At 38.5% G+C, this 27,724-nt stretch overlaps 1 protein-coding gene across 7 annotated transcripts in view; it reads right to left on the reverse strand.

Annotated features, from left to right (window-relative positions):
* LOC127412090 (MAP/microtubule affinity-regulating kinase 3-like) overlaps positions 1–27,724 on the reverse strand; it is a 50,081-nt gene that overhangs the window by 6,511 nt on the left and 15,846 nt on the right. For 4 of the 7 annotated variants that reach the window (XM_051648153.1, XM_051648152.1, XM_051648150.1 and 1 more), the window contains exons 4-16: positions 19,521–19,569; positions 16,919–16,984; positions 11,999–12,069; positions 8,977–9,033; positions 8,279–8,515; positions 8,086–8,205; positions 6,169–6,268; positions 3,078–3,190; positions 2,836–2,986; positions 2,439–2,638; positions 877–980; positions 370–609; positions 57–83 (exon numbers count right to left, since the gene is read on the reverse strand). In XM_051648153.1, the coding sequence (XP_051504113.1) occupies positions 57–83; positions 370–609; positions 877–980; positions 2,439–2,638; positions 2,836–2,986; positions 3,078–3,190; positions 6,169–6,268; positions 8,086–8,205; positions 8,279–8,515; positions 8,977–9,033; positions 11,999–12,069; positions 16,919–16,984; positions 19,521–19,569 (1,535 nt within the window). The remainder of the gene's footprint in view (positions 1–56; positions 84–369; positions 610–876; positions 981–2,438; positions 2,639–2,835; positions 2,987–3,077; positions 3,191–6,168; positions 6,269–8,085; positions 8,206–8,278; positions 8,516–8,976; positions 9,034–11,998; positions 12,070–16,918; positions 16,985–19,520; positions 19,570–27,724) is intronic. The other 3 variants (XM_051648154.1, XM_051648151.1, XM_051648156.1) reach the window with 1 other exon arrangement.

Consider the following 27,724-nt stretch of genomic DNA (forward strand, 5'->3'; position numbering starts at 1 on the left):
AACTCCTCTCATTATGTTAAAAGAGAGATTTACACCCCATAAACTCGAAGTCCTACCTTTTGGAAAACCTGAATGACATATTTCTACAACAGAAGAAATGAAAAAAAGAAAAGGAAGAGACATTACAAAGACGGACAAAATAAAACTATAGTCTATTGAACTCTGAGAAAATATAAAATAACAAAAATCAAAGAAGAGGGAGGTTAGGAAAGGAGAAGAAATTCAGACCTGAAACTAGCTACAAAACCGACACTGCACTTTGTAAGCTGAGCAGCTAAATACAGCATGTTGTATTGTAAAAAAAAAAAACAGGTGATTTGCGAGTAGTTTCGTGTATGTGTGTTCATATGCATGTGAGGGTGTGTTTACCTGCGTGTGAGTTTGGAGGTGAGCTTGGTGAGCAGGTTGTTGGCGTTAGCACGGCTGCGTGGTTGAGTGGGCGAGGCAGGGGGGCCGTTATAGGTGGCTGTGCGACGATCCCTCAGTTGTCCGTGGAAGGTGCTGCGGCTCACAGTGCCTCGTGGGAAACGCGTTTTATCTGGTGTGGCAGAAGTGCTAATGCTGTGAGTGGATGCACCAGGGTCCTGAGAGCCAGGAGACAATGACACACTACAGACAGAAACAAAACCAGGCTTGGTTTCATTACATTTGCATAGGCTTAATGTATCTGGTAAAGTATGGCACTATAGCAAAGGCAAGGTCAAGGGTTAGATTCCCAAGGAACACATACTGATCAAATGTACAACCTGAATGCACTGCAAGTCCATTTGTATAAAAGCGTCTAACAAATGTTAATATATGTTTTGTTGTTTCAAAAGAAAAGATTGGATAGAGCAGTCAGTACACAAGTAGAACAACCAATACGTCACACTGTACCTGTTTTCCTTCCCATTGGGAATGACAGAAAGGCGGTCAGTGTTGTTTTTATCAGTGCACACATATGTGTTTCTCCTTGATATCCCTCCAGATCCAGAGTTATTCTGTGTGAGACCAAGAAAATTGAGGTATAATACTCAATCATATTATATGATTTTTGTTTTCTATAAAAACAGGAGACCATTCCTCTTTTCAAGAGGTAGACCGATATATATTGGTTTTACAGATTAATCTGTGCCGATAGTTGCATTTTGGCATAATCGGTTATCAGCAAAAAATCTACGGTGATAATTTTTAAAAATTATCGGCATATTCCTCCGATTTCCTCTGTGGCCGGCGCTGGAGGATTCAATAGTCAGAGTAGCTTAGTTCTACAGTATAAAAGTGGCCTCTAAAGATGAAATAAAAACAAATCACCGACACCTCATGGGGATTAGCTATATCAAAATTTTTCATCATTGACAATATTCATCCATATTTTTATCCTCACTTCAATGCATATTTTGATTTGTTAATCAAGTGCTCTAAATTGAAACGAGAGCATGCAAAGTAAAATGCTACTGTGTAAACATCCCCCATCAGCATATACATCGTGTCTCGAACTTTATATCTTGTGAGAAATAAAAAAAACATTATTCATCATTAAACCTCATCTGGTGAATATTCTGTATAGGCTATAAAAAGCTTAATTTGATATATTCTTAAATATTGAGCATTGTAAAAGAGCCAAGTCTCCGTCACTTCAAAAGAAGAGTCCACTATGTATTTTGGGTTTGTTTATAGTTAAAAGTCCCTCGTTATGCACCAAATCTTCATTCTGGTCATTATTGAGATTTTGGTTTTACAACAAACTGCATTTGGGATTATATTCATTTTGGACTCTTGTAGCCTCCCTGTCTGTGCCATCATAGTATGGGAAGACAGGCATTTTTTAACAGTCTATAAATAGATTAAATGCATCTGCCGATTAATCAGTTATAGGACTTTTCCCACCACTTTAGTTATCGGTATCTGCAAAATTAATTATCGGTCGACCTATAATCGGTTCCCCCAACTTGTTTCGACAAAATTCTAAAGCAGTATCAGAGAAAGCAATCCAAAAATGCATTGCAAAAAAAAAAAAAAAAAATAATCCAACTGGAAAAAGAGAAAAAAGACGGTGGTTAAGGAGAGCGAAATTATAAATGTAACTTAATAAACTTATATTTCATTCCACGCAGAAAAGTATAGATAAAAATAATCTGTTTTAGTTAAAAATAAACTTGTATACCCAGTATGTGCGCGTGCTATGCGTTTTTATGCTTATTAGTGTATCACACCACTAGCTTAGTGACATGCTAAAGTCAAACTCTATTAAAATAAATGGCAAGTCTAGTCTCCTGTGTGGAGTGCTATCTGTATGATGAATGGAGTTGCTGCCTATGTAGGGTGTTCCAAATCAGTCACTTATGAGGTTCAATGGTGTTGATGGATTCTGCCTTAGAAGGCAGCTCGCTACATTTTGGAACAAAGCTAATTCAGTATTTGCACTGTACAAAAGGACAGAAACAGGGTAAACTCACATTGGGTGTAATGGTGCTGCCTCTCTTGCGGTCAGGTATTTCTGTTTTGTTGGGGTTGTTGGCATTACCCAGCAGTGGGCTGGGGGGGCTGTGAGAGGGGGGTTTCCGTACCGTTACCCCACCTTCCTGTTTGACATCACCATCGGCTATGCCGGGGACCATCTTCTTAGAGCTACTCAACACTGAGTTAGTGACACCAACTGAGAAAAAGAAAGATAACAAGAGAAAGAGTGGAGGAAAACAGCATAGTGAGGTTTTAGTATTGTTTTTGTGCTATCATTTTAACTGAATAACCTCTTTATGGTCCTATTATGTTGGCCTGTTGTACCAGTAAGATCTTGTTTAACCTCAGCTCAAGACATTGTGACCCAAAATGTAAATGCTGAATGCAAGTCACCTTGGTCACTATGGCGCCTGGATTTTCTGGATTCACTGGATGAGACACTTCTCTGGACCTTCAGATGATTTGGTGACTGGCCGTTCATCTCACTAGTGGCCCTGAGCTTCGCCACAGAGAGATTACTACTGGAGTTGGACTCAATAACCTCCTAAAACACACAAAACCAGCATGTAACACTTGTGCTGTGGACCATTCACATAATATATGTTACTTTGTACCATGTTTCTTTAAGTGCTCACCTCATTGGTCTTCCTGCCCAGCAGTAGGTATACGGCTGTGATCTCATCATAGTTCATTTTAGACAAAGACTCCTGGATCTTATCTCTGGAGAAGCCCATACCCACTATCACATCTGTAGAACGACACACAAAGAGTGAGAGGGTATTCACATTGTCCTTCCTATGCTAGTGTGGTGCTTTACAAAATAACTTTAAAAGTACTGCTTCCTGAGGTAAGCATGACTATTACTGTTGCTCATACTTAAGGATATGGATTTTGTAGACTTTTAAAATAGGCAAGCAGCAATCCTCAGGGTTTGTACAGATGCTTCAAAGTGAATCTCAAGGACTTTAAGCTCATTTTTATTTGTTTTCAAGGACAATGAACGCATTCTTCATTTGTTCATTTAAAAAAAAAAAATTTCTATTCATTTATTTTTTATAAAATACAACTTATTACAAAAACTCAATGTGCATCTTTAACTACACATTCACAGTAACAAATCTTGGTTCAATTCGAGTCATGGCGCAACAGTGCCCACCCACTTTTTCAGCCATCTGATTTTCCTCATTGATTTCTTCCATAGACTTTATAAAATCCATTATACAAGAGTGGTAAGCTATGAACCAACCAACCAACCACGGTTTCTCTGATTGGTGGATCTTTCTCGGCTGTACCATGGGTATTGTAGTTGTTTACCATGAATTCCGCTATCAAACACGGTTTTTAAACAATGAAGTTGAGATAATGCAGATGGTTGGCTTCAATGGAAGCATATGCCATTGATGGAAAAACCTCGTAGCTCACAGAAGGTCTGTCTTTAAAGGTTTATAAGTTATCGTTGATAATCATTTAGTCTATGGGATAAATGAATGGGATTTTTACTTCCAGAACCAGACTGTTGCACTCTTTTAATGACTTGTGGTTCAGTAAATGAGGAATCGCTTTGTTTGATTTGTAAGTTTTTGATTCACTAATAAGTACCAGCTCACAAAATTCATTACGTCAGTTGGTAATGGCAAGAGAGGTAAACATTGGAGCGAGTGCGCTTTGGAGGATGACTGCATATTTTTTAGGACTGCTTTTACCCCTGTTTTTTTCTCTTGATGTTGCAAAAAGGAAAGCAAAGCGAAAAAGGCAAGATGTTTACAATCTTTTGCTGAGGGGTTGTGCAAGCCACCAGACACAGTAAGGTAAAAGTTCCTAGAATAGCTTAAAAGGACATTTATTGACAAAATATTATACAAGTAATGTAATGGCATATTATGCATTTTAATGAGCTAGCTAGCATAATCTACCTCCCTGACGAAAAAGGGAGTGTAGAAAAATAATGTACCGGTACTAGACTAGTTAAACCATCATCATAAAATCCTGAAGATACACCAGAAATACATTATTAATTTTTATTAACCTCACCATAGCGAACTTTGCCAGCTACTTAGAAACAACTGAGTTACCGTGGCATTGGCACATTCTAAAGCCATTCCACCACCAGCACGGCTTAAGCACAGTTAGCTAATCATGCCGAGAAATCCTTGCCAAGAATGGTTTGAAATGTGTCATGCTGAACTGTGCTCAAGAGGAAATGGTACTGGAACCGTTCCTTACCGTGCTCTAAACCATTCGGCCGTATGGTGGAAAAGCATCTAATGATGAAACTACCAAAATATACAGTAATTGAAGTCTGACTTGTCTAACTCATTTAGAGATTGAAGATACTTACATTTTATACATTTTAGTATAATCATATCACACCCACTCGGTTGTTACGCGGACACTGCATAAACCTGTAGGTCAATCTAGATGTTGGAGTGTAGTCTGATTAGTTGGATGTTTTGTAATAGAGAGAGCTTTCTCTAATGCATATTTGAGTGAAACAAGAAAGGCAGGTACATTTCATAATGCTGAATTAAACCTCCTCCTCCTCCTCCTCCTCCTCCTCCTCTCCCCAAGATGAATTTTAATGGGCTCATGGGAATCCATTTGTTGGTTGGCTTAAATGTTTTCCTTTAGAGCCACATCAAGAGAAACTCAGTTTCCCCTCCTCTACATGCACCAGGACCACTGTGGGCTGCCAAGATCCAGCATGCTCCTCTCAACAAGAGGATTCACTCAATTGGGGTGGGGCGGGGCAGGGGGTTGCTATGTACTCTACATTCTCAGTTCCTCAATATGTAACCAGGTGGGTGCTCATGTGTGTCAGAATCCTTTTGACCAATGAATTTCATGACTTTTCCCATCGTTCCTTATTTCTTAAATCATTTTACAGGTGTAGCTGGGGTGGATTTCCATTTGTGTGTCAGGTACAACACCATGGAATTAATAGATCTGAACTATTATACTTTCAATTCAGTCAATTGTGTTTAATAAATAAAGAATTTTTTTTTTTTTGTCTAGTGATTGCACTAAAAAGAGCAATATCAAGCAGATTAAATATCTTAAAGTGGAGCAACCTAGAATTTTTTTTACTATAAACACTATAGACTGCTTTTTGCCCATATCTGCCATGAAAGAGAGAGACCCTGCCTATTGAAATGTTTGTGACTTTTCCCATTACATTTAAGATTTTATTAATTTCCATGACTTTTACCAACCTGGAAATCCCCTGACATTTCCAGGTTTTCCATGACAATGGAAACCCTGATGTGAGGTTACGCTGTGGATCGATTTCAGATATGCGAACAAAGCTGGGGTGCTCTGCAATGTTATGCCTCATGTTACTGTAAGCCAAGCTTGCTCTCTACTCATACTTGTGATAATATCACATTGCTACACAGGGAGATCCTTGCTGAGAGAGAGAGTGGGAGAGGCTGGAGTAGACATCAGGGATGTCGATAGACAAGAGGGAGCCAGCTGCTGTTACGTAACACTCAACACTAACAAGTACACCCCTCATGCCCTTATTTCACTGCCACTACACGTTTTCTCTCTGAGTTGAGGAAGAGTCTCCCTCGACCTGCTCTTACAGAGGGCAACCCCTTGGTTGACTATATGCACAACATCGTCCACTGCCTTTCTTTCTTGAAAACGAACACTGAAATGGTTGTAAAAGAATAGCAGTGACCAGTAGTTCATTTAAACCTTCACATAAACGCCAATGATGTTTCTTACCTATTCTTTTCTGGTCAGAGATGTCGGCCTCTGGTTCAGTGAAGGGTTTGAGCTCATCGTCTTCAAAGCCAGCATTGATCCACCGCTCTTTCATGATTTGCTGAAAGAGAAAGTTTAGAGTCATTATCTTCCTTCCGTCCAGCCTGGAATATAGGACTGGGTAATTTACATTCAATGGATATCTGAATATTTTTATATTTGCTAAAAAATGGCTTAAAGGGCAATTTTATTTTTCCAATAATTTAAATTTCTATCCGATAGTTTCAAAAGGCTGAAAATGTTTATTGCAAGAAATAAAATAATCTAGTTCAGTATCTAGTTAAATAATCTAGTTATAAGAAGTAAAAACCTAGCTAAAACAAAGGCATGTTTTTCATAATTTTTCACTAAATGAACAAGGAGGCATAAAATGTAATCGTTTTAATTTATATGCACAATTAAAACAATACATAGTAATAAAAACACAATATTTAGCTACTTATTGTTTTACTAAAATGTTTTAATATATGCAAAATGTCACATGGAGACTTCCTTTTGAGTGATGATGCAAATTAAATAGAGTGAATCATATTTTTTTCAATTCACGGATATGGTTTGAATTTAAACAAATTATGCTATGCCATTTTTGCTACTGAAGTTTACATAAGAAAATACTAACCCTTTAAGCTTGGATTGGCCCACCGAGAAAAAAGTAATTATCAAAATATTGAGAACTACAGGCTTGATCAACACAAAATAGATATCGTTTGAAAGCTTAGAAGCTGTACTTTCCAATGCATGTAGGCATTATGACCAAAACTGAACAAGTGCTTTGAAATTTGCAAACAAATCAGAAATTTTCTGTTTTTATAATTTATTAATAATTTTGCACCTAGCATTATTTTAATCAGTAAAAACATCAAACTGATCAAATAGCCATGTGCCATTTGTCGGTGGAAAGCTCTAAAAAAGAATGGTTTGTTTTACTCACAGACAAGAATATAGCAAGTAATAGCTAAGGATATGTCTTTGACATACATGTTACATGTAAACAGGTGTTGCTTATAAGCCACATTTTCACTTATAACTTCACTTAAAAAAAAAAAAAAAAAATATATATATATATATATATATTATATACCATTACATAGAGGAGGGAATTCCCGTTAAAATTAGCCCACATGCAACATAATCAGATGCATAGATCATTAGATAATTCACACGAAGCACAATATGCGCACAGCACATAATGCGCTATTTGGCTAAAAAAAACACGTTAGCATCCTGGATCAGATGACTTAATCAGAAGTGACGTACATTGGTTTAGCGTTCCATGATGCTAGACAATCGTATTAGGATTCAGAACACTTCAACCAGAGGTGGAAGTTATCCAAATATGGGCAGAGAGGATCGTTCACTCCAATTACATATGGCCACCAGGAGATGGCGCCAAGTACATGGCACAGACTCAATGATGGCTCCAATAACACAGAATGGAATTTTTTTTTTACATTTTTTTTTTTTAAGTTATAAGCCTTACATTTTGGGTATGCCACTGAAACAGGAAATCTTTAAAAACACCTTCAGAGCTTAAAGGGTTAAAACATCTGTGCCTTAACACACTCATTCTCTCATGTTGCATGACAAGGAGGGATGGCGAAACAAATGTAATGTCGAAATCTTTTGGAAACGTAAACAGGCAAATAAAAAATGCATTAAAATCATTGCGATATTCACAATGATGTTTGGCCTTGTATCGCAAATATATCTTAAATATTCTACATAATCCAGCCCTATATTCAAAATAAAATAGCATTACGAAACATGACACTCTCTGATTGAAGTTAAATAATATGAAAGGGAGTACAGATAGTCAAGTTAAAAGAAAAGTGATAGATAAAATGATGGAAAGAGAAGACAAAAAAGAGAAACGCTCACCTCTAATGTTCCTCTCTTGGCTGGGTTTAAAACCAGGAACCTCTTGAGAAGATTCTCACAGTCAGTGGACATGTAGAAAGGGATCCGATATTTACCACGTAACACTCGCTCACGCAATTCCTGCAGAATAGACACAGTAGTTAGAATACACTGTAAAACACAAACACACACACACACAAAGTGATGATAAAACCTTGAGATTCTGTCCATCAAAGGGCAGGGATCCGCTGACCAGCGTGTAGAGTATGACCCCCAAACTCCATACGTCCACCTCCGGCCCATCATACTTCTTCCCCTGAAAGAGCTCGGGGGCAGCATAGGGAGGGCTGCCACAGAATGTGTCCAGCTTATTTCCAACCATGAACTCATTACTGAAGCCAAAGTCAGCTATCTTTATGTTCATATCAGCATCTAGCAGTAGGTTTTCAGCCTGGAGAAAGAAACAGGAGGTAAAGAAAGAAACAAAGAAGGGGAAAGGCAACTGTGTCAGCAACACATGCATACAATATACAGTGGCCCCAAAAAGTACTTAGACACACAAGTTACAATGTATGAATGTTGTTGCATCAGATAACAAAATATCAAACCAAGTGGGATGTATTCCAAAAGAAAAACAGCTCAAAAATGCTTTAGGCAAAACATTGGACAAAAAGGTTTTAAATTTGAGTTTGTACTTTGACACTTTCGGGTCCAGCTCTTGCATAATTTTTGCAGATGCAACAACATTTTTTATTATGGATTAAATGTCCAAATACTTTTAGAATCATTGTACAATTTCTTTCATATTTAGTTTGTATCTCCTACACATGCTAATACACATATATTTACATAGTAATACATAGTCATTCCCTTTTCTCATTGTTATTTTAAAAAGCAAAAACTTCTGCTTACCTTTAAGTCTCTGTGCACAATGTGTTTTTGGTGACAATACTGCACAGCTGACACAATCTATGTAAGATAAAATAAATTCAATGTTATCTGAAAATAAATCACTTAAATCAATTTAGTCATTTCAACCATTTATATTACCTTTAAATTGTAAATAAAAATCACTCTAATTCTGTATTTTTACTCTGCTAAGCCCTGACTACTTTAGTTAAGCCACTGACAACTTTTAAAGTTTCTGATTCAATAACTTTAATCAATACTTGCATCCACTCAGTCTGTTACACATAACCAGAAATATCTAAAACTTCCTGAAAAGGGCATTAGTTTAGGCCAGCAGGGCTAGAGTCATAGGTTGTGTCTGCTTGCATTGATAGCATTTTCCAAAATTCAATGGGTTGCATTGATTGGCTCTTCCGTTTCACAGATTCAGCCACACTCAACCCTGATGATGATCACTAACTGCTTTATCCTTAGTTAAAAGTATGACGTAACATACTGAGAACCAACAAAAACAGTATTGATAATATGTTCTGAAGAATAGCACTGTTTAACACATAACATCACATTCACAACTTTAATTTTTTTATTGTCAGTATTCTTGTTCTAATTGTAATGTCCAGCTCTGGCTCTTATTTCCATTACTGAAATTTCACTGCAGTGACATTGTTGAATAATAACATGGGTTCAAATTTACTAGTTTCACATGGGCTTCTATGAGAATTAAATGTAATTACAGTCAAGGTATGCGTTTGTGTGTGGGTGTGTGGGTGTGTTTTATGGGCTCGAGTCATTGCTGGTCAAACCAGTACATGACACAACAGGGTTGGTTGAGACCGATGAACTCAAACTCAGAGCAGAAAGCAAACATCAGGGTGTTTGAAAGAGGTTGACCAAAATGTTTTTTTTTTTTTTAAATGGCCGATGCCGATGTTCAAAGAGCAGGGTTACTGATATAATGCAGATCCTTCACAGAATTTAATATAACAGTAAATTACATATACAGTCTAAACAATGAATTAACTTTTATTTAGCATTATATTTACTCAAACTTTCACAGAAACCACTAACTTTGTAAATAATAATAATAAAAACATCTTTTTAAAAAAAAAAAAAAAAAAAAAAAAATATAGATAGAATTTTTTTTTAGCCAGTAGAGAGCAGCTTCTCCTGGTGTCAGTTTAGTCTTCCAATTTTAGTAATTGTTTGCACAAATAGAAATGGTAATACATTAGGAAGAAGGAAATCACAACAGAGCACACAGTAGTCTTGCAAACACAGACGGTATGTGCGCATTAGCAATCGTATTTTCTTACGAGAAAATCACATATATGCGTACTCCACAGGAAGAGAACGGATCTGCGCAAGTTTCATGAGGTTTGTTAATTAAATCTGTTTAAACGAGATATACGCATATTTGCAGACAATATACACTGCCTGGCCAAAAAAAGTTGCATACTCTAATATTTAGTTGGACTGCCTTTAGCTTTGATTACGGCACGCATTCATCATGGCATTATTTCAACAACCTTATGCAACATCACAACATTTATTTCCGTCCAGAGTTGCATTAATTTTTGGCCAAGATCTTGTATTGATGACGGGAGAGTTGGACTCCGTATAAGTCTTCTCCAGCACATCCCAAAGACTTTCAATGGGGTTAAGGTCAGGACTCTGTGGTGGGCAATTCATATGTGAAAATGATTCCTCATGCTCCCTGAACCACTCATTCACAATCTGAGCCCAATGAATCTTGGCATTGTCGTCCTGGAATATGCCCATGCCGTCAGGGAAGAAAAAATCCATTGATTGGATAACCTGGTCATTCAGTACATTCAGGTAGTCAGCTGACTTCATTTTATTGCTGTATAACGTTGCTGAGCCTAGACCTGACCAATTGAAGCAACCCCAGATCATAACACTGCCTCCAGATGCTTGTACAGTGGGCACTAAGCATGACGGGTGCATTGCTTCATGCGCTTCCCTTCTTCCCCTGACGTGCCCATCACTTTGGAATAGGGTAAATCTGGACTCATCAGACCACATGACCTTTTTCCATTGCTCCACAGTCCAATCTTTATGTTTCCTAACAAATTGAAGTCATCTTTTTCCCCGATTAGCCCCACTAACAAATGGCTTTCTTGTGGCCACACAGCTGTTTAGTTGCAATCCTGTAAGTTCTCGTCACTTTGTGCATGTGGAAATGCTCTTACTTTCACTATTAAACATAGCCGTGAGTTCTTCTGTCGATTTTTTACAATGTGACTTCACGCGTTTTAGTGATCTCCGATCATTCAAGATTTTTTTCCAACCACATGTCTTCCGTGAAGCTGACAGTTCACCATTATCCTTCCAGGTTTTAATAAAGCGTTGGACACCTTACACCTCACAGCAGATACACTGAAGGACAGATTATATATCATCAAACATATGTGGTTTTGAGATGTTTATAATGATTGATTATAAGATGCGATAGCAAATGTGCTTGCCGGTTATGCACGCCACTATATTGTTTTCATGCAATGCAGCATGAGATTCTGGAGTTCGTCATAGCAGCATATAAGGTTCTAAAAGCCCAGCCCTTCCACTTTCCCAGTACCAGAATTGGTTAGAATGAGTGACGGATGAATGGGAGAAGGCCTGAGTGGACTGACTAGTTTGTATATTCTTTGTTTGGCATCAGAAAACATGTCCGCAACGCTTCATCAGCGCTCCGACAGTAACGGCTTTAAACTTTCATTTAGTGATTGTTTTAAACATATACAAATAAAATATTGTGATGTTGAAAAGACTATTTGAGCAGCTGGTTCATTATGACAACAGCTTCCATCCCTCTTTTACTGGTAAACAGCAGCACAAATGCTGATCACACTGGTTTGATCATACGTGCGAAAGGGTTAAGAAACTTATCAGCCAAACAGGGACATTTATCAGTCGATGCCGATAATTTTAAAATACCAAATATCAGCCCATTTATTGGTCGACCATTAGTTTGAAATGTTGAAATATGACAGTAAGAAAACGGCACCTGTCTAAATTTAGCTCTGGCCTCTTTCTCCTTCATCCTTCCATGAGCTACAAGGTAATCAAAAACTTCACCTGCATAAGAAACAGAGCAGAAGTCATGGTTAATGACAAAAGGCATGGTTTCGAAAACTTTTGACCAATGAATTAACAGGATTTTTCCAGTCTATTATAGAGTAAAAAACTCGGAAGAGAATTAGCATGTTTGAGCCATGGGTTCCTTTGGGATTTTACTATGGATTTTTATAATGGCAGTCATACTTCCAATGAGAATTTCTAAGCTGCACTGAACCAACATACTTAAAAATAAAACCACGTTGGCTACAAAATTCATATTTGAAGTATGAAAGTGTTATTTTTGTTGTAGAACAAAACATCTACATATCTTCGAGTAATGTTTACCACAGACTTTGTTTTAATCAGAAATCCAAAACTGCCATTATAAAAACCCATAGGAAATTCCAGAGGGAACCCATGGTGAATTAGCCTTCCAGGTTTGCCAACAAATTGACATCCCACCTAACAGCTCTATTGGATTGGAGTTTTTAAAAAGTAATTTCATTGCGACTGTCCTCACAAAAACATTTAAAGTTTTTATTAATTTCCATGATTTTTCAATGGTTGTAAGGACACACTGTTCGTCCATGCCCATGAAGAGGCCATGCCTCTAGTTGAGTGTGCTTTAAACCCAACTGGGCAATTCACACCCTGCAACTCATAAGCCAGCACAATCGCATCAACGATCCAGTGAGAAAGTCTTTGCTTGGAGATGGACATTCCTTTTGTGCGTCCTCCATAGCACACTAAGAGCTGGTCAGACAGTCTGAACTGGTGGGTGCATTCAACGTCTGTGTGCAGCACTCACACAGGGCATAACAAATGCAAGGACTGTTCCTCATCCAAATTAAATGGAGGGGGGGAAAAGGCTTAAAGGTGAACCACCTGAGCTCTAAATGGTGTGGATACAATCGTAGACACATAGCCTTTTCTGGGTTTAACAGTGGCTTTTGAAAGACTTGGACCAAACTCCAGACATGAATTGTTGAAAGACAGTGCTTGCAGATCACCGACCCGTTTCACTGAGACCAGCGCCAGCAGTAATGAGGTCTTAAGAGAAAGCACATGCAATTCAACAGCATGTCCAAAGGCTCGAAGGGGGGCCCCCACGAGCGCTTTTAGGACCAAAGTTAGGTCCCAAGTCGGGACTGTAGCCAGGCGAGGGGGATTTATCTGCCTCACACCCCTAAAGGAACTTTGATCAAATCATGTTTGCCTATAGAGGTGCCGGCTTCAGGTGCGTGATACGCAGAGATAGTCGCTACATAAACTTTGAGTGTTGACGGAGTGAGAAGAAATGTAAGAATTTCAGGTATGGGGCAGTTCACTGGGTCTTTGTCACGTGAAAAGCAGCAATTAGTGAACACATAACATTGCAGCGGGTAAAGGTGTCTCGTAGATGGCGCTCTAGCCTGTAAAATGGTGTTCATAAGAGACTGGGTCAGTTCTGGGACATTTAGCGTGCTCCGCCCAGGGTCACACATGTAGGTTCCACAGCTTGGGCTGTGGATGCCAGATTGTGCCTTGAGCTTGAGAGAGGAGATCCCTCCTCAGCGGTATTTCCCACAGAGAGCCGTCCAGAATCTCTATAATTTCTGGAAACCAAGACAGATTGGGCCACTTCGACGCAACCAATAGAAACGTTGATGAATGAAGTTTCCATTCGCTCTGCTTCGCTCCTTGGCGTGACAACAGGTCCGCACTGTAATTCAGATGGTCTGGGACATATGTTGCCCGCAGGGAGAGGAGATGGCGCTTGCTCCACAGGAGGCGGCGATGTGTCAGTCTCATCATTGACAGGGAACGAATTCCGCCTTGGTGGTTTATGTATGGCAAAACTGTTGTGTTGTCCAAGCGAATCAGAATATAATTAGCCATTTCAGATTGAAAAGCCTTCAAGGCTAGGAAAACAGCCGACAGCTCCAGGCAGTTGATGTGTCACACCCTCTTCGCACCTGTCCAGGTACCAAAAGGCCAGGTGCCCGTCGCACAATGCACCCCAACTTGTGTTGGAAGTGTCCGTAGTCACCACTTTCCACCTGAAAACCTGCCCCAGCATGACACCTTGCTGGTAGAAAGCAGTAGCTGAACAAGGTGCTATAGCAGTTAGACAGCGGCGAGATAAAGCAATGCGAATGCGTCCTTGGCGCCAGGCATGCCGTGGCACACGGCGCTCAAGCCAGCACAGAAGAGGTCTTGTAAAAGACCAATGGAATGATGCCGGATACCACCGCCATAAGCCCCAATGCTTTTTGAAACAGCTTCAGTGGAAGTGTTCTCCCCAGCTTGAACTGAGACAGACACTGGAGAATGGCCTGAACGTGCTCACGCTCACTCATGGAGTCGAGACGGACTCCCAAAAAGGAGATTTGTTGGCTGGGGAAGAGCGTGGTCTTCGCCCAGTTGACATTGAGGCCAAGGCTGTTCAGATGTTGGAGCAATAAGTCCCTGTGTTGACATAACAGAGCCTCTGATTGGGCCTGTAATAGTCAATCATCGAGATTCCACTCAGTTTCAGAGGGGCGAGTGCCGCATTGATGCACTTTGTGAATGTGCGAGGAGCTAGGGACAGACCATAGGGTATTACAGTTCTAAACAATCTCTATAGTGTTTTCTTTGAGAAGATTGTGAATTTTCTGCACACCGCACCATCACACCCCATTTATATTTGGATTGTGGATGACAGGACACCATTGGTGAAATATGACCCTTTTGGCATTCCATATTGGAACGTGTAGCATTGCAGCTCTAAACAATCCCTATCACACTTTCTGCGAGGAGATTGTGAATTTTCTGCACACTGCACCATCACACCCCAATTTTAGTGGGACTGTGAATGATATGACCCTTTTGGCATTCCATATTGGAGTGTGTAGCAGAATATGTGTGCAACTCATGCAATGAGTGCTTTGCTCTTTTGTCAGAATGTTCTTATTGAACACAATACACAGAAACAACATTGAGTAACATCCGTCACGGAGGAAGGAAAATAATTAGGATGTCACAGACCACACAGGGCGGTGATAGCATCCAATACACACCTCAAGTGTGAGACGTAATGATTAATTTCCCTACTTGGTGACTTCGGGAGGGAAGACTAATATCACACTGGGAGCAATTTGGCCAGCGTACGAACTGAAACATGCAACCGTGTCTGACTGTCTTTAAAACCCAGTCGGACAACGCCTTGAGGGCCCGCCCCTCATCCGCGGAGCGGGAAAAGAGCGTGTCGGCTCACTCACTAGATGAGACTGAGCACCGCTCACCACTGGAAAGCTGTTGTGCACAGTATTCAATACATGCCTCAAAGTGTGATTAGTAATGAAGAGGGAAATAATCAGGATGTCACCGACCACACAGGACGGTGACAGCATTCAATATACACACCACAAGTGTGATTAGTAATGATTAATTTCCCCTCCTAGTGAATTTGGAAGGGAAGATTAATTTCAAACTGAGAGCGAGGTGGCCGGCGTATGAACTGTAGAATCGTGTAGCCATGTGGACCTGCCAAGCATGCGGAGCGGGATAACGGGCACGTCGGCTCGCTCGCTAGATGAGACTAAGAGCCGCTCGCCACTGGGAAGCGGTTGTGCACAATATTCATTAATACACACCTCAAGTGTAATGAATAATTATGATTAAATTTCCCCACCTAGTGAATTTTGAGAGGGGGAGATATTAATTTCAAAAAGAGCGAGGTGGCCAAAGTACGAACTGAATTGTGTAGACATGTAGACCCGCCACATCCGTGGAGCGTCAGTTCGCTTGACAATCACTTGACAACATTGGACCAGTCGCAGTCTCCGATGCTGCGAGTGACATGGCATCATCTTCCTCAGCAGAACCGCTAAACATAATGAGATCACACGCTCCAGAAGACCAGAGCTCGTCACGCATATAATATATAGGCGAAGCCACTTCAAAAGAAGATATCGCGTGATCCCTCGGGAGTCACAGAAGGTGCAAGTAGGAGAGCGTTTGAGGGGGAATCGTCCCTCAGAACAAGGTCGATCCAAGAGCGAAGGTTCTTGAGACTAATGCTCTCACAGTGAGGGCAATCTGTCTCCATAAGAGCTGCTTCGGAGTGGCCATGGCCCAAAAAACGAACACAGCTCTCATGACCATCTGACGACTGGATGTGCCACTTGGAACACTTGCGGAACGACATCATTAAAAAGGCATGAACACGCAAGCGGCTCTCATGACTGACACACACACACACACACACACACACACACACACACCCAACCAACAAGAAGCTTATAAGGATACAAAACTCCTGCTGAAGCGCTGAGGAATCAGGATGCTGAAGCGGTCTGTTCCCTAGCGAAGCTTCAAGCGGAGAGGCGGAGTAAATGTTCGCAGGAACACTGCAGGGGAGCAAAGAGTCTTCTCGTTGACGTGAAGATCCCGCCTGCTGACTCGTGTATGTCGACGGTGAAGTTGTAGAGGGCTTCTAGACGAGAGAGATGCTCGCAGTCTTGAAGGAAGAAAATTCTGAGGAATGGTGTTTGCGCGCCCGCTTACATACCAAACAGCTTCGTGCCTCAAAGGGTGAGGCTTAAACACCATAGCCAATCTTAGGATTGCCGTTATTGTAGAAGGGTTTCAACTAGGTTGTCGGAAAAGGATTTTCCATATGCTTCAGCAAGACGCAATATCGAGTGAACTGAATCATAAGGGAACCTGATGCACAATAGAAATTTCCATGCCTTTTTAAATGTATTTTCCATTAATTTCCCAGGCCTGGAAATCACAATTTTAAAATCCTGTGATATGGGTTTTCCATGAATGTGGGAACACTAAACAGGGCACACAAGGAGTCACACCCACAAAGAAGACACACAAACACACATCCACGTACCTCCACTGGCATATTCCATCACCAGAAACAGAGTCTTCTCAGTCTCAATCACCTCAAACAGTTTGACTGTAGAGATACACAGCAGGGAATAGCAGAGATCGATAGAAAGAGGGAAAAAAGGATCATTAAAAGTTAGTTTCAAGCCAACCCAGGTACAATTATTGAGAAAATTAAGATCATTGTTTAAAAGAACAAAACTGTAACAATTTAACAAAAAAGTAACAAATGCTTTTTTTCAAGTCATACAGAATTTGTGGTTTGTTTTTTGGTCCATTTTTCTCAAAAGAAAGAAACTGTGCATTTTAAATACATATAGCCTATCTGCTTAAAGTTAGTCAACTATTAGGAGTATCTTAGCATATAGATTGCATCAACGCTAACAGAATAAAAGCCACAAAAGTAGGGCTGCACCCGATCAAAGATTTTCCTAGTCGACTAGTAGTCGTTAGTTTAAGCCATTAGTCGACTAGCCGCACGTTTATGATATTAATTTAATTGCTTAAATATATATTTTTGGGGGGCATCAGAAAATGGTTTGAGTTCCAGGGCTGAGAAAGAATGTTATAAGTAACATTGCTCACACTGTTCTACATTACAGAGAAATACTAAACCATAATAATGAGCATTTAAAATATACATTAAGCGCATGCACGAAGCGAGCCGCAGCGACACCGGCAAAAGCGGCAATGACTCTGAATGTGTCAGAAAAACCAGCAAGGAGACTGTCTGAGCATTTTGTTAATTTATAGAGAGAAATGCACATTAGGGTTGTGCCGACAGACGATGATCTCGGGGATCAACGATGGTCAGAATGATCACCAATAGCTTTTGCCTTTGACGATGTCAAGATGATATTTGGCTCGTTTTCCCATGTATTAAATTATTATTATTAGGCTATTATTATTATCATCATCTAATTAATATTACAAATAATTTGCCCGTAGACAGACACGCACTTGAAGAAACACACTTTATTATATTAAGAACAGATGACAGAAAACCAGTCTATGCGCATGTATGTTTATTCGGAGGCGTGCAATCTCTAGGGACACGCACATGTCAAATGTTCTTACTCTTTCTTTGTTTCTGTCTTCTGTTTTTTTTTGTTGCAAGAATAGTATCGTCTATGAGTGCTACAAATGACCACGGACATCTCAGCTCAGGAGGTGTTTTGAGTTCAGTTCACTTTATTTCCACAGAGCAGTTCATTGTGAACGCAACTCTTCAGCCTATACATATGTGATTAAACCATAAAATAATACAAAAACACATTCACCTCGAACCATGATTTATATTTCAGTGATTACTGTCATTATAATTTTTACATTTATAATTGTTCATTTGTGCAAGTTTTCCATCTTCATGTTTAGACAAATACATGCCTGATGGTAAATGGAAAGGTGATTATTTATAATTTTTTTGATCACTTCATTTTTAATTGCTTTTTCATTTCGTTTGGAGTGCAATCTGAATTTAGAAATGTATTTGATTTTTTTGTTTTTTTAAATATTCAAATTTTCAATGCAAAATCACTAAAGCAAGAATATTCACCGATCTCTCAGCCCAGGGGTTGCCGATGTAATTGGATATTGCGAGATTTTCCCGGACAACGAAATACCCGACCAGTAGAGAATGCACAGATGAAGTAGGTTAGTTTCTAAAGAGATGTTGTCCTTCACAACTGTTGTAAAACCCACATGTTATTTGCACTTAATTTTTTTCCAGTTTCATTTGAATTTTTAGTTAAAATAAAGTTCAAAGTTTGAAATCAAGGTGTCTTGCTTTGTATAGGCTTAACCCTAACCCTGCTTAACGAACATTACCCCATAGTACCACCTAGCGTCCAACCAGCAGTAATACCCCGTTTGTTGGTTTCCTGTGGAGTTTTTTTTTTTTCTGTGACCAACCGACCAATCAAAACTTGGTCGACCAAGACTGTTCTCTATGACTAAGGTTTGGTTGACTATTAGGGGGCAGCCCTACACAAAAGCCTTATTTTGATTTCATGGGGTCTTTAATACCATAGTAGCTTGGAGTACCACGTAAATACCATGGTAAATGAATATGGCAATCATTCAGTGCCATGGTACATATCAAAATACCATGCAATTATCATGAAACCATCCCGGTTTCAAGGAACCACAGCAGTACTTTTTTGTAAAGATGTTTCCTGATAAATCTAACTTTTTCTTCATAGTTGTTCACCTTGTTTATCCATCCCTCCCCCTACCACACGCTTTATTTTCCTGTCTCTTTGTAAATCATTTATTTATGAGCACCACCCTGTAGATTTAAAAGGAAGTTACACTATTTTTTCCTATTTAAACCTGTCTGTCCTGACTCGCCATGAAGCTCTCTCACTCTCTTGAGCTGAACCTCCAACAGAACAACAATCTAAATATGCGAGTGATACATAAAGCCCCTCTCTGTGTTAAGACATTACGAAGTGTCTAGCTCCACTAAGCATTATGCTGCTTGCAAACAGGAACTGACAACAAATAGGATTGAAGCAATTAAACTAAATGAGCGAAACATTTTACTAAGCCACTTTTTATGGGGAAACAAGTGTGTCAGTGTGTAGGCAAATAAAAATTTAGCTTACCTATATTTGGGTGGTTTAAATTCTTCATTATTGTGACTTCTCTGGAAAGCTGTTGGAGAGAAGATCATAATTAAAATGTAATCAACAAGTCAAGATGTACCATTAAACAAAAGCTAAGGACTACTTTACTGCATTAGCATGGAAGAGGAAGCTAAATACAGCCAGACTGTGTCACTGTAATAGCGAACACAGTGCTTCTTTCTCAGTGGAAACCAGCATTGAGTGCTATTCATTATTGATTCCTAAAAGAATAAAGAGATAAAATGGCCCTCTTTCAATGGAGTGGAAGAGTCATGCATGTTTAATAGCTCTATACCAGGCAGGCCATGTTCCTGAGCTGTTAGCATGTGCTGCTTCGCTTTCACAAGTGTAGCTGTAGCTCTGAAGACTGTGCGAGAGACAGTACGTGATTGTAAACCACAGGGAAAAGCTTTTGGTACAGCACAAACCCCATCCAATTCTCACCCCATTTAATTTCCTGATATATACACTCAAGTGTTTTTTCAGTAATGAAAAAATACATTGGTAAAAACTGTGGTACATTGGACTAATCCATAGACAAGCACAAGCGCAAAAGACGTGTACATTAATTCAGAGATGTATTTCTTCTCTCAGATGTTGGCTTGACTGTGATTTCCTTTAGTGTACTGTACAAGATGTACTTGTACCATTCTCTCAAAAAGATGAAAAATACTTGTGGGGTGCGGTTACTGTTCAAGACAGCCTGACATGTTAAAGGAATGTTCCGAGTTCAATACAAGTGAAACTCAAATCGACAGCATTTGTGGCATGTTGGTTAATAAAAAAAATATAATAATAATAATAATAATAATAATAATAGACGACTTTTGTTTGTTCATAAATAAGCAAAAATAGTAGATACTTTAAGGCACTTAAGATGGAATTGAATGGGGCCAGTCCATTAACGTAAAAAAAAAAAAAAAAAAAAAAAAAAAACACCACACACACACTACATTTACATGGACACCAGAAAACAGCTTATTGTGAGAAAGTGGCGTTCCTGTTTACATGCACTGTATAAGCAGCGTACTCTTTACTCCTCTATACATGCCGCTCAGTTAGTAAGCGGCTTTCTCCACAGCAAAATTTTTTCCCTGCGATGCTTGCGTAAATGACAAACATGGTATCTGAGGAAAACTCTCTTTATTCTCCTTTGCTTCTCTTTATTTCCAGATATTCCAGAGTTGTTGCTGTTTTTGTTTTCTTAACTTTCCATTGCAACCAGCAGCAGAATTGCACTGCAATATCGGGGTTTCCCTCTAACATAAAACTCTGGGATTCCCCCAATGTACTTCAGTGCATGTGTGTGAACGTAAGGGACTGTCAGTATTTTACATTGGTGTGTATAAATGGGTATAGTTTATAGTGTTTGTGCTTTTCCCACTGTACTCTCAGAAATGTTGAATTCTTTATGCTGTGTTGACTTGTTGGGCTCCATCCTATGACATTTGTTATCTGGTCTGCTCACGCACATGCACACTACTCAAAACCTGTAATGGCGCTTGTGTTTACGTGGCCAAAATAAGCAGTGTTCTCCGGGAGAAGCTTGGATGTGTTAAACCGCTTTCTCTTAATCCTTTAGGCAGTGTAAGGAAAACCGCATTCTCGTTTACATTACGTTTCAGAGTGCCACTTTCTCCAAAAACCCTGGAATAAACCGTTTTCTTAAGTGCATGTAAACGTGGTGACCATTTCAAAAGCATTGCCACAAGAAGTAAACGTGTTAACATGACTTTAGTGTGATAAAAATCGCTTACCTTTTCTCTGTAAATTTGTAAACACGACCAATATTACAACGCAACACGGGTAAACCCTGTAATCTGGTAAATGCCTTAATATCAATAAAACTCTGATTCACACTAAAATCATGTTAACACAAATTTAAAAACTTATGGCTACTCTTTTGAAACGGAGTGTATTTTAATGTTTACGGACTGGCCCCATTCACTTCCATTGCAAGTGTTTTACAGTACCCGAAATTTTTTAAGGACGAGGATAGTTTATTTTTGGAGATAATAAACATTATGCAACAAATGCTGTAGATTCAGCTTGATTTGTATTGAGCACGGAATATTCCTTTAAGAATGTTCCAGGTTCAATAGAAGTTAATTTGCTATTAACAGCATTCATGGCATGTTGTTGATTTACACAAGAAATTATTACGACTTGTCCCTCAGTTCATAAAAACAAGCAGAAATTGTAGTCATGAACTTAAAATGGAGTTCTATGGTGCAAGGCATTCTGGAGGGCTTACAAGTCAAATTGTGTATTTTTGTTAAAGCACTTGTGTTTATTCTTTTGTACGAATATGTTATTTGAGCAGTTTGTTACTTTGCTATTCAGATTAACTTGTTATTCATTATCAACATAGGTCCTATAAACTTCTCTTCATGTAAACAGTCCCTTTCTGGTATCCTTGCACATATCACGTGAAAGTTGCTGGATTTACTGGCTTTACGTGGTCATAACAGGAGGAATATTGGATGTAACTTTACACAGAGGTTAGTAAGCAGTTTTTAATTACACTAGTCACATATATACTGTTTTGTGGCTATACTTTTCAAACTGCGTCTTTTAATGTTTTCTTGTTGCAATGCCTTGCCCCATTGAATTCCACTGTAAAAGCATTACTGTAAACTCAAGAATTTTGCTTGATTTTCCAGTTTCAGAAATTATTTTCTGTGGTAATTAACAGCTTGTCACAGATGCTGTTGATAGATCTCAACTTGTATTGAACCCAGAACATTCCTTTAAAGCCACGAAGCACTGAAACCAATGCAGAACCCATACACAATTTAAGCATCGACCAGCGCAAACATGCAGATTAATACAATTAATCTATATCATTATCAAATTCAATATCTCCCTCACATATTTACTTGACTTTGGATTTCCTCTGCAGTGAGGGCCTCTCTACGGTGACTTTAAGACAAAACAGCCTGACATGTAGGAGGCTCATTTGTCTCTGCAAGTGCATTCATGGCATTAGAAACATGACTAACTATCCCTTACTAAACTTCCAAAATTTACTCACTGGGTTTATCTACATTAATCATTAAATGCCACTGTGAAAGGGAAGACACAATGTAGTCACGCGTTTGAGCTACATTATTAACGCTTTTAAGAAATCCAAAAATGAAAATTCTGTTATTTTTTCACTCTTATGTTGTTCCAGTCTTCTGACTTTTTCAAATATATACTTTTGAGTTTCACAAAGAAAAAAAAATCATCATGCATTTCTATTTCATACAACAAAAGCATTCAAATGACCATGGGTTGCTTTGTATGAGGAAGAAACTGAAATTAATTCAGAAGACTTGTGCAATGTTGTATTTGGGTTTTTAAATATACCTCAGATGCCATGGTGACAACCTGAAGCTATCAAACCTCTCACTGTCTACCATTACGCCCAATACATAGCGACTATGAATCTTTTGGGTGTAATAGTAGATCTAAAATATACATAAGAGAAGAGAAGATAAGGGAAGCCAAAGAAAGGCAGCAGGGCAAAACTTTCCAAGGTTGCAAATCAATTGTGAATGGTATCAGTGTCTTAGTTATCCATTTAACCACCCTAGTACAGTCAAAATGTTTAAATCAATCAACTTCTTGATTAAAGACCTAAATATAAGATAAAGATCTAAGGATAGTGCTTTATCCTAAAACATTTTAAACAAAGAATTATAAAAGAAAATGTCAAGAGGGCAAAGACATGAATCTCTACAGTGAAGATTGCCAAATAGAAGCATTTTCTCTTTTGGCCCCCACAGTGGGACCCACATTGGGGCCCAAAAGAGAAAATGCTTCTATTTGGCAATCTTTTCCAAATAATATTTTTTTTTCCTTTACAAATTATATTATCAGCATAATAATGAGTGAAAATTTACAGAATTTGGTATTGCTTAACCACAATTTTGTCAAACATCTGAAGTTATGCCAAAATGATTTGACAACTGAAAAAAATAATACATTTTATTTGTTGGTAATCCTAAAAATGCTCTAATATTTTCCAAATTCAAAATGAAATAAAAAAATGTGGTCTCATCAATGTGAGGTCTCATACTTTTGGATCCTACTGGATCATCTCTACAGTCAGATCTCTTTCTTGAGATTTTCTCATTTCTCACACTCTCCCTCTCTCTTTGGAGCACCATCTTAACGCCTCTGTGCTGCCTAAAAAAAAAATATACCAGTCCAAAGCAGAACATCTCACTTCAGTCAAGAGACCAGACCAAGTGTGGAGCTCGCACGCCCACATGGAATTACACAACGTCCAGCTCACAACATTGTGCATCCACAATCACGAGGATACGTGTTAGAGAATAATGCAACCTGGGATTCTTACAAACACCGCATGCACCACTGCTTCAGGACTAGAGATTACTGCAGTGTAATACAGATGGGAGCCAGAAAAAAAAGACATCCTGACAATATAAAAATGGATAGTTCACCCAAAAATAAGAATTCTGTCATTTACTCATTGGCATGTTGTTCCAAACCCATTTCTTTCTCTTTTTTTGTGTGGAACACAAAAGATATTTTTAGACAGAATGCTAGCCTTAGTCACTGTTCACTTTCTTAGTATGGTAAAAAAAAGATGCAATAAAAGTGAATCTCCAAAAAAAAAAAAATATATATATATATATATTGCTCTTTGGCTGAATCGTGGACAGTGGTTCCACCTTTGAAATTAGTTCTTAACTTAAAATTACTATGTAACACACTTGTGTAGTAAGAACCTAGCTGAATTGGGTAAACCCAACAAAATTAGACATGTCAACGTAACTCAAATCGGTTTTATTTCTTTATGTACCAATTAGTGAAAGTGAATGTTAGCATGCTGGTTGGAAGCACTACAGAGTGTAGTTTAGTAACTATGCTATGGTTATCACAGCAATTGCTCAATGAAGCGAACAATCAATTTCATGTGTGACCTCATTGTTAGCTCAAGCTCCACACTTCACCATAATGGTAACCCCCAAATCTCCAACATAAAACATTAAATGCTAAAAGTAACCCCCTTTATATTCATCTTGCACAAAACACAATAACAATAACACTTAATTTGAATATTTACTCTCCCTATCGAGTCCCATGCAAAGCAAGATGGGAAATGGAAATCCCCTGCCCAGTATCATCAATGCTACATTAACACCATGAATACCACATTAAAGCATTCATGTAGTCCCAACTCAAATGGATTAAGTAAACATCCAGTTTACCAATTTAAATGGACAGAATGCAATGAAATCATGTTGTGACAAAACATACTAGAATTATGTTGCTTTAGTTCATTTTAAATCAAGTAAATTGAACAAGCAGCAAAAATCCGTTTCTGAGTGCGTGTTCTACAGAAGAAATGTCATGGGTTTGAAACAACATGAGGGTGAGTAAATGAGGAGTTTAGTTTTAAAATATCTCTTTAGAGAAGAAAAGCACACCAAAAGAGTGAAAAGAGGGCTGCTTGGGTTGGTCTTTCATTATTGTGGTGCGTGAGTCAGAGCCGCGTGTTGGCAGAGGACCAGTGAGTAGCCAGCAGGCCACAGAGAGAAACAGAAAGAGAGAGAGAGAGAAAAAAAAAAATATATACAAAGAATCCCAATCAATAGCGCTGTGGAAAAACTAATGGTGGCTGAGGCAACCAGCTTCCAGCTAAAATTAAAGATGTGGCCTCAGACTGTGCATCTCAGAGCAAACAATGATTAGCATTATCATTTTAATTCTTCATCTCATGCCCCCATTTCTTGCGCCCTCTAGCCTCTAATTTCAGATTTATCAGCGTTTGGCCATACCACTTATGTAGCTCTTTTACTCTTCTCATTCTGACTGTCAACAGTCTTTTTGTATCTGTGCCTGTTTTCTAGTCTTTAACTCCCACCTCATCCTATTTTGAGGTCCCTCCAGTCTGTCACTGTCCATCTGTCCTTACCCCCTCAAATCCTCCTCCTCGGTCCGCTTCATTCTTTCCTCTCCTTATGTCTACTAGTTAGGTTGGCTTGAAAAAGCCAACCTACTATTCTACCATTTAAACATATTATTCTTATTATTATTCTTCCGACTTCTTCTGAGACCCAAAATTTTAGACACTAACTTGTCCTAAACTTTTAAGCTACAGACTTTAAACTCAGAACATACCTTTATGCAGGTCTGACTCGGGTTGCTTTATCTTTTCTAACTGATCGGAATTATGGAATTCCTGTATCGGACTTCTAAACAGGCCCATATTCTCATCGACTTCCATTCAAGTGTGAAAACTTTTTCCTGTAATACCTCCTTTAGAACAGTTGTTCCAAACCAGGGGGTCTCTCTCCTTGAGGGTTACAAAAAGAAAATAACTGAATGTGTGAAAAAGTTACAATTATTTTTGTAATAAAGCACAATCAAATAGGGCCATTTTTGAGCATTTTAATAATATTTACTTTATGAGATACGTTTCTGAGATATACAGTATAGCTTGTATTTTCATATATCTAATATAGGCTGTTTTATAAAAGTTATGCATCTCGCAAGAGTAGGTAAGGATGCAGGGTTTTATTTAAAGGTACGGCAAAATTTCTTGTTCTATATAAAGTACTGAGCATCGATCAGAACAGGCTAGCTATCCAAACTAAAGCGACGATTATGGCAAAGCGTCAGGGAGAAGAGAAAAATATAAGTGGTAAAAACAAAACACAGATTTATTTGGTTTTATGTATTTATTAGGCAATGGACAAAGTGCGAATTGCAAGGTGATTTGTGATGAAAGACTAGCAAATGAAACATGAATGAACAGACTGGGTACGCGATTGAGTGCTCCAGGGCTTGAGCATGGATAATGTCTCGTATAAGCATAAGATATTCTTCATGTCTTTTCAACATTAACAGATTGGCCGATTACAAGTAGGGTTGTGCAGTATACTGGTACTAATGAAGTATCGCGATACCAATAAAATGGTATGATATCTTGTTGCTAATTTCAGTACCATATTACAGTATGCTGTCATTAGCAAAATGATACGTGACAGTTTTGAGATGAAATCATTGACAATTTGAAAATGAAATAAAAAAACCTCGTTATGGCCAAGTGTGATCATTAAACAGCAGAAGGATGTAATTTAATGAAATATTATACAGTCACATGCATTGCACGCTACAGAATGTACAAGAGGTGCCGCTCTGCTCTGTCATCTGCTTCACACACACGCACGCTCACACAAAAACAACATTACTGGTGCTTAAGTTTCATGCAGTGTGTTTAGAGTATAAACAGATGTTAACACTAAAATGAACTCCATGGGAGCAGCTCGGCGATTTCAGCTCGAGAATCGCAACGGGAGTATCCTAACATTAATGGGAAGCTTGATATAACTAACCCGTCACAAACAGAAAGAACTCAAAAGGTCTGTCAAAATAAAAGTCCCGCTTAAATGAAAGCTCTGTTCAACTGGATGCGTGAAACTGAAGACAGAAAAAAATAACTAGTGTATAAAAATGTAATATTCACAAAGTAGCAATAATACTCATAATAACAATTATATAATATTAAATGGTTGTTTTATTATTATTATTATTTGTAAGCAATATCACAAATGCTACAGATGAAAAATTATGATATTAGCAACTGTAACATCTGTGGGGAAAAATTAACACCTAATGTTTATATGGCTAAATTGATATATTCTGACAGTGTGACTAAGTTGGGTCTTCTTTACAGATTCCTTTCATCAGGCTCCTACTTATTAAACTAGTAATGTCTTGGAATTTCTGAAGGCAAACAAAACAACTTACATTTTCCTACAATCAGAGAGCATTACAAGAGAACAGATTTTCACAGATGGAAAACTGATAGTTTGGTCCATAATTATGAAAATGTACCATAGTTCTTCTAAAGTATCCATAGTTTTAATGATATTTGTAATAGTTCATGGTAACCATAGGTAAATCCATGCATGGCTCCTCACTACCATGATTAGTAACTATGGTTTCTATATGAAGAACTATGGCATTTTTGTAATGAAAAAAACAGCAGTCTAAATACATTTAGAACGTTTTCTGCCACAACTGCCACAGGTAATACAGTACAGTTAGTGTTGCTACAGTAAATCCATGGTACATTTTTGTAAGTGTTGTGATTTGAGAATTAAAAAGTTTCTCCTGTTTTCTTTGTCAGTGCCGTTACGAATGTGGGGGCTGTTTGTTTTAAA

Source organism: Myxocyprinus asiaticus, chromosome 21, assembly GCF_019703515.2.
Source record: "Myxocyprinus asiaticus isolate MX2 ecotype Aquarium Trade chromosome 21, UBuf_Myxa_2, whole genome shotgun sequence".
Classification (NCBI taxonomy): domain Eukaryota; kingdom Metazoa; phylum Chordata; class Actinopteri; order Cypriniformes; family Catostomidae; genus Myxocyprinus; species Myxocyprinus asiaticus.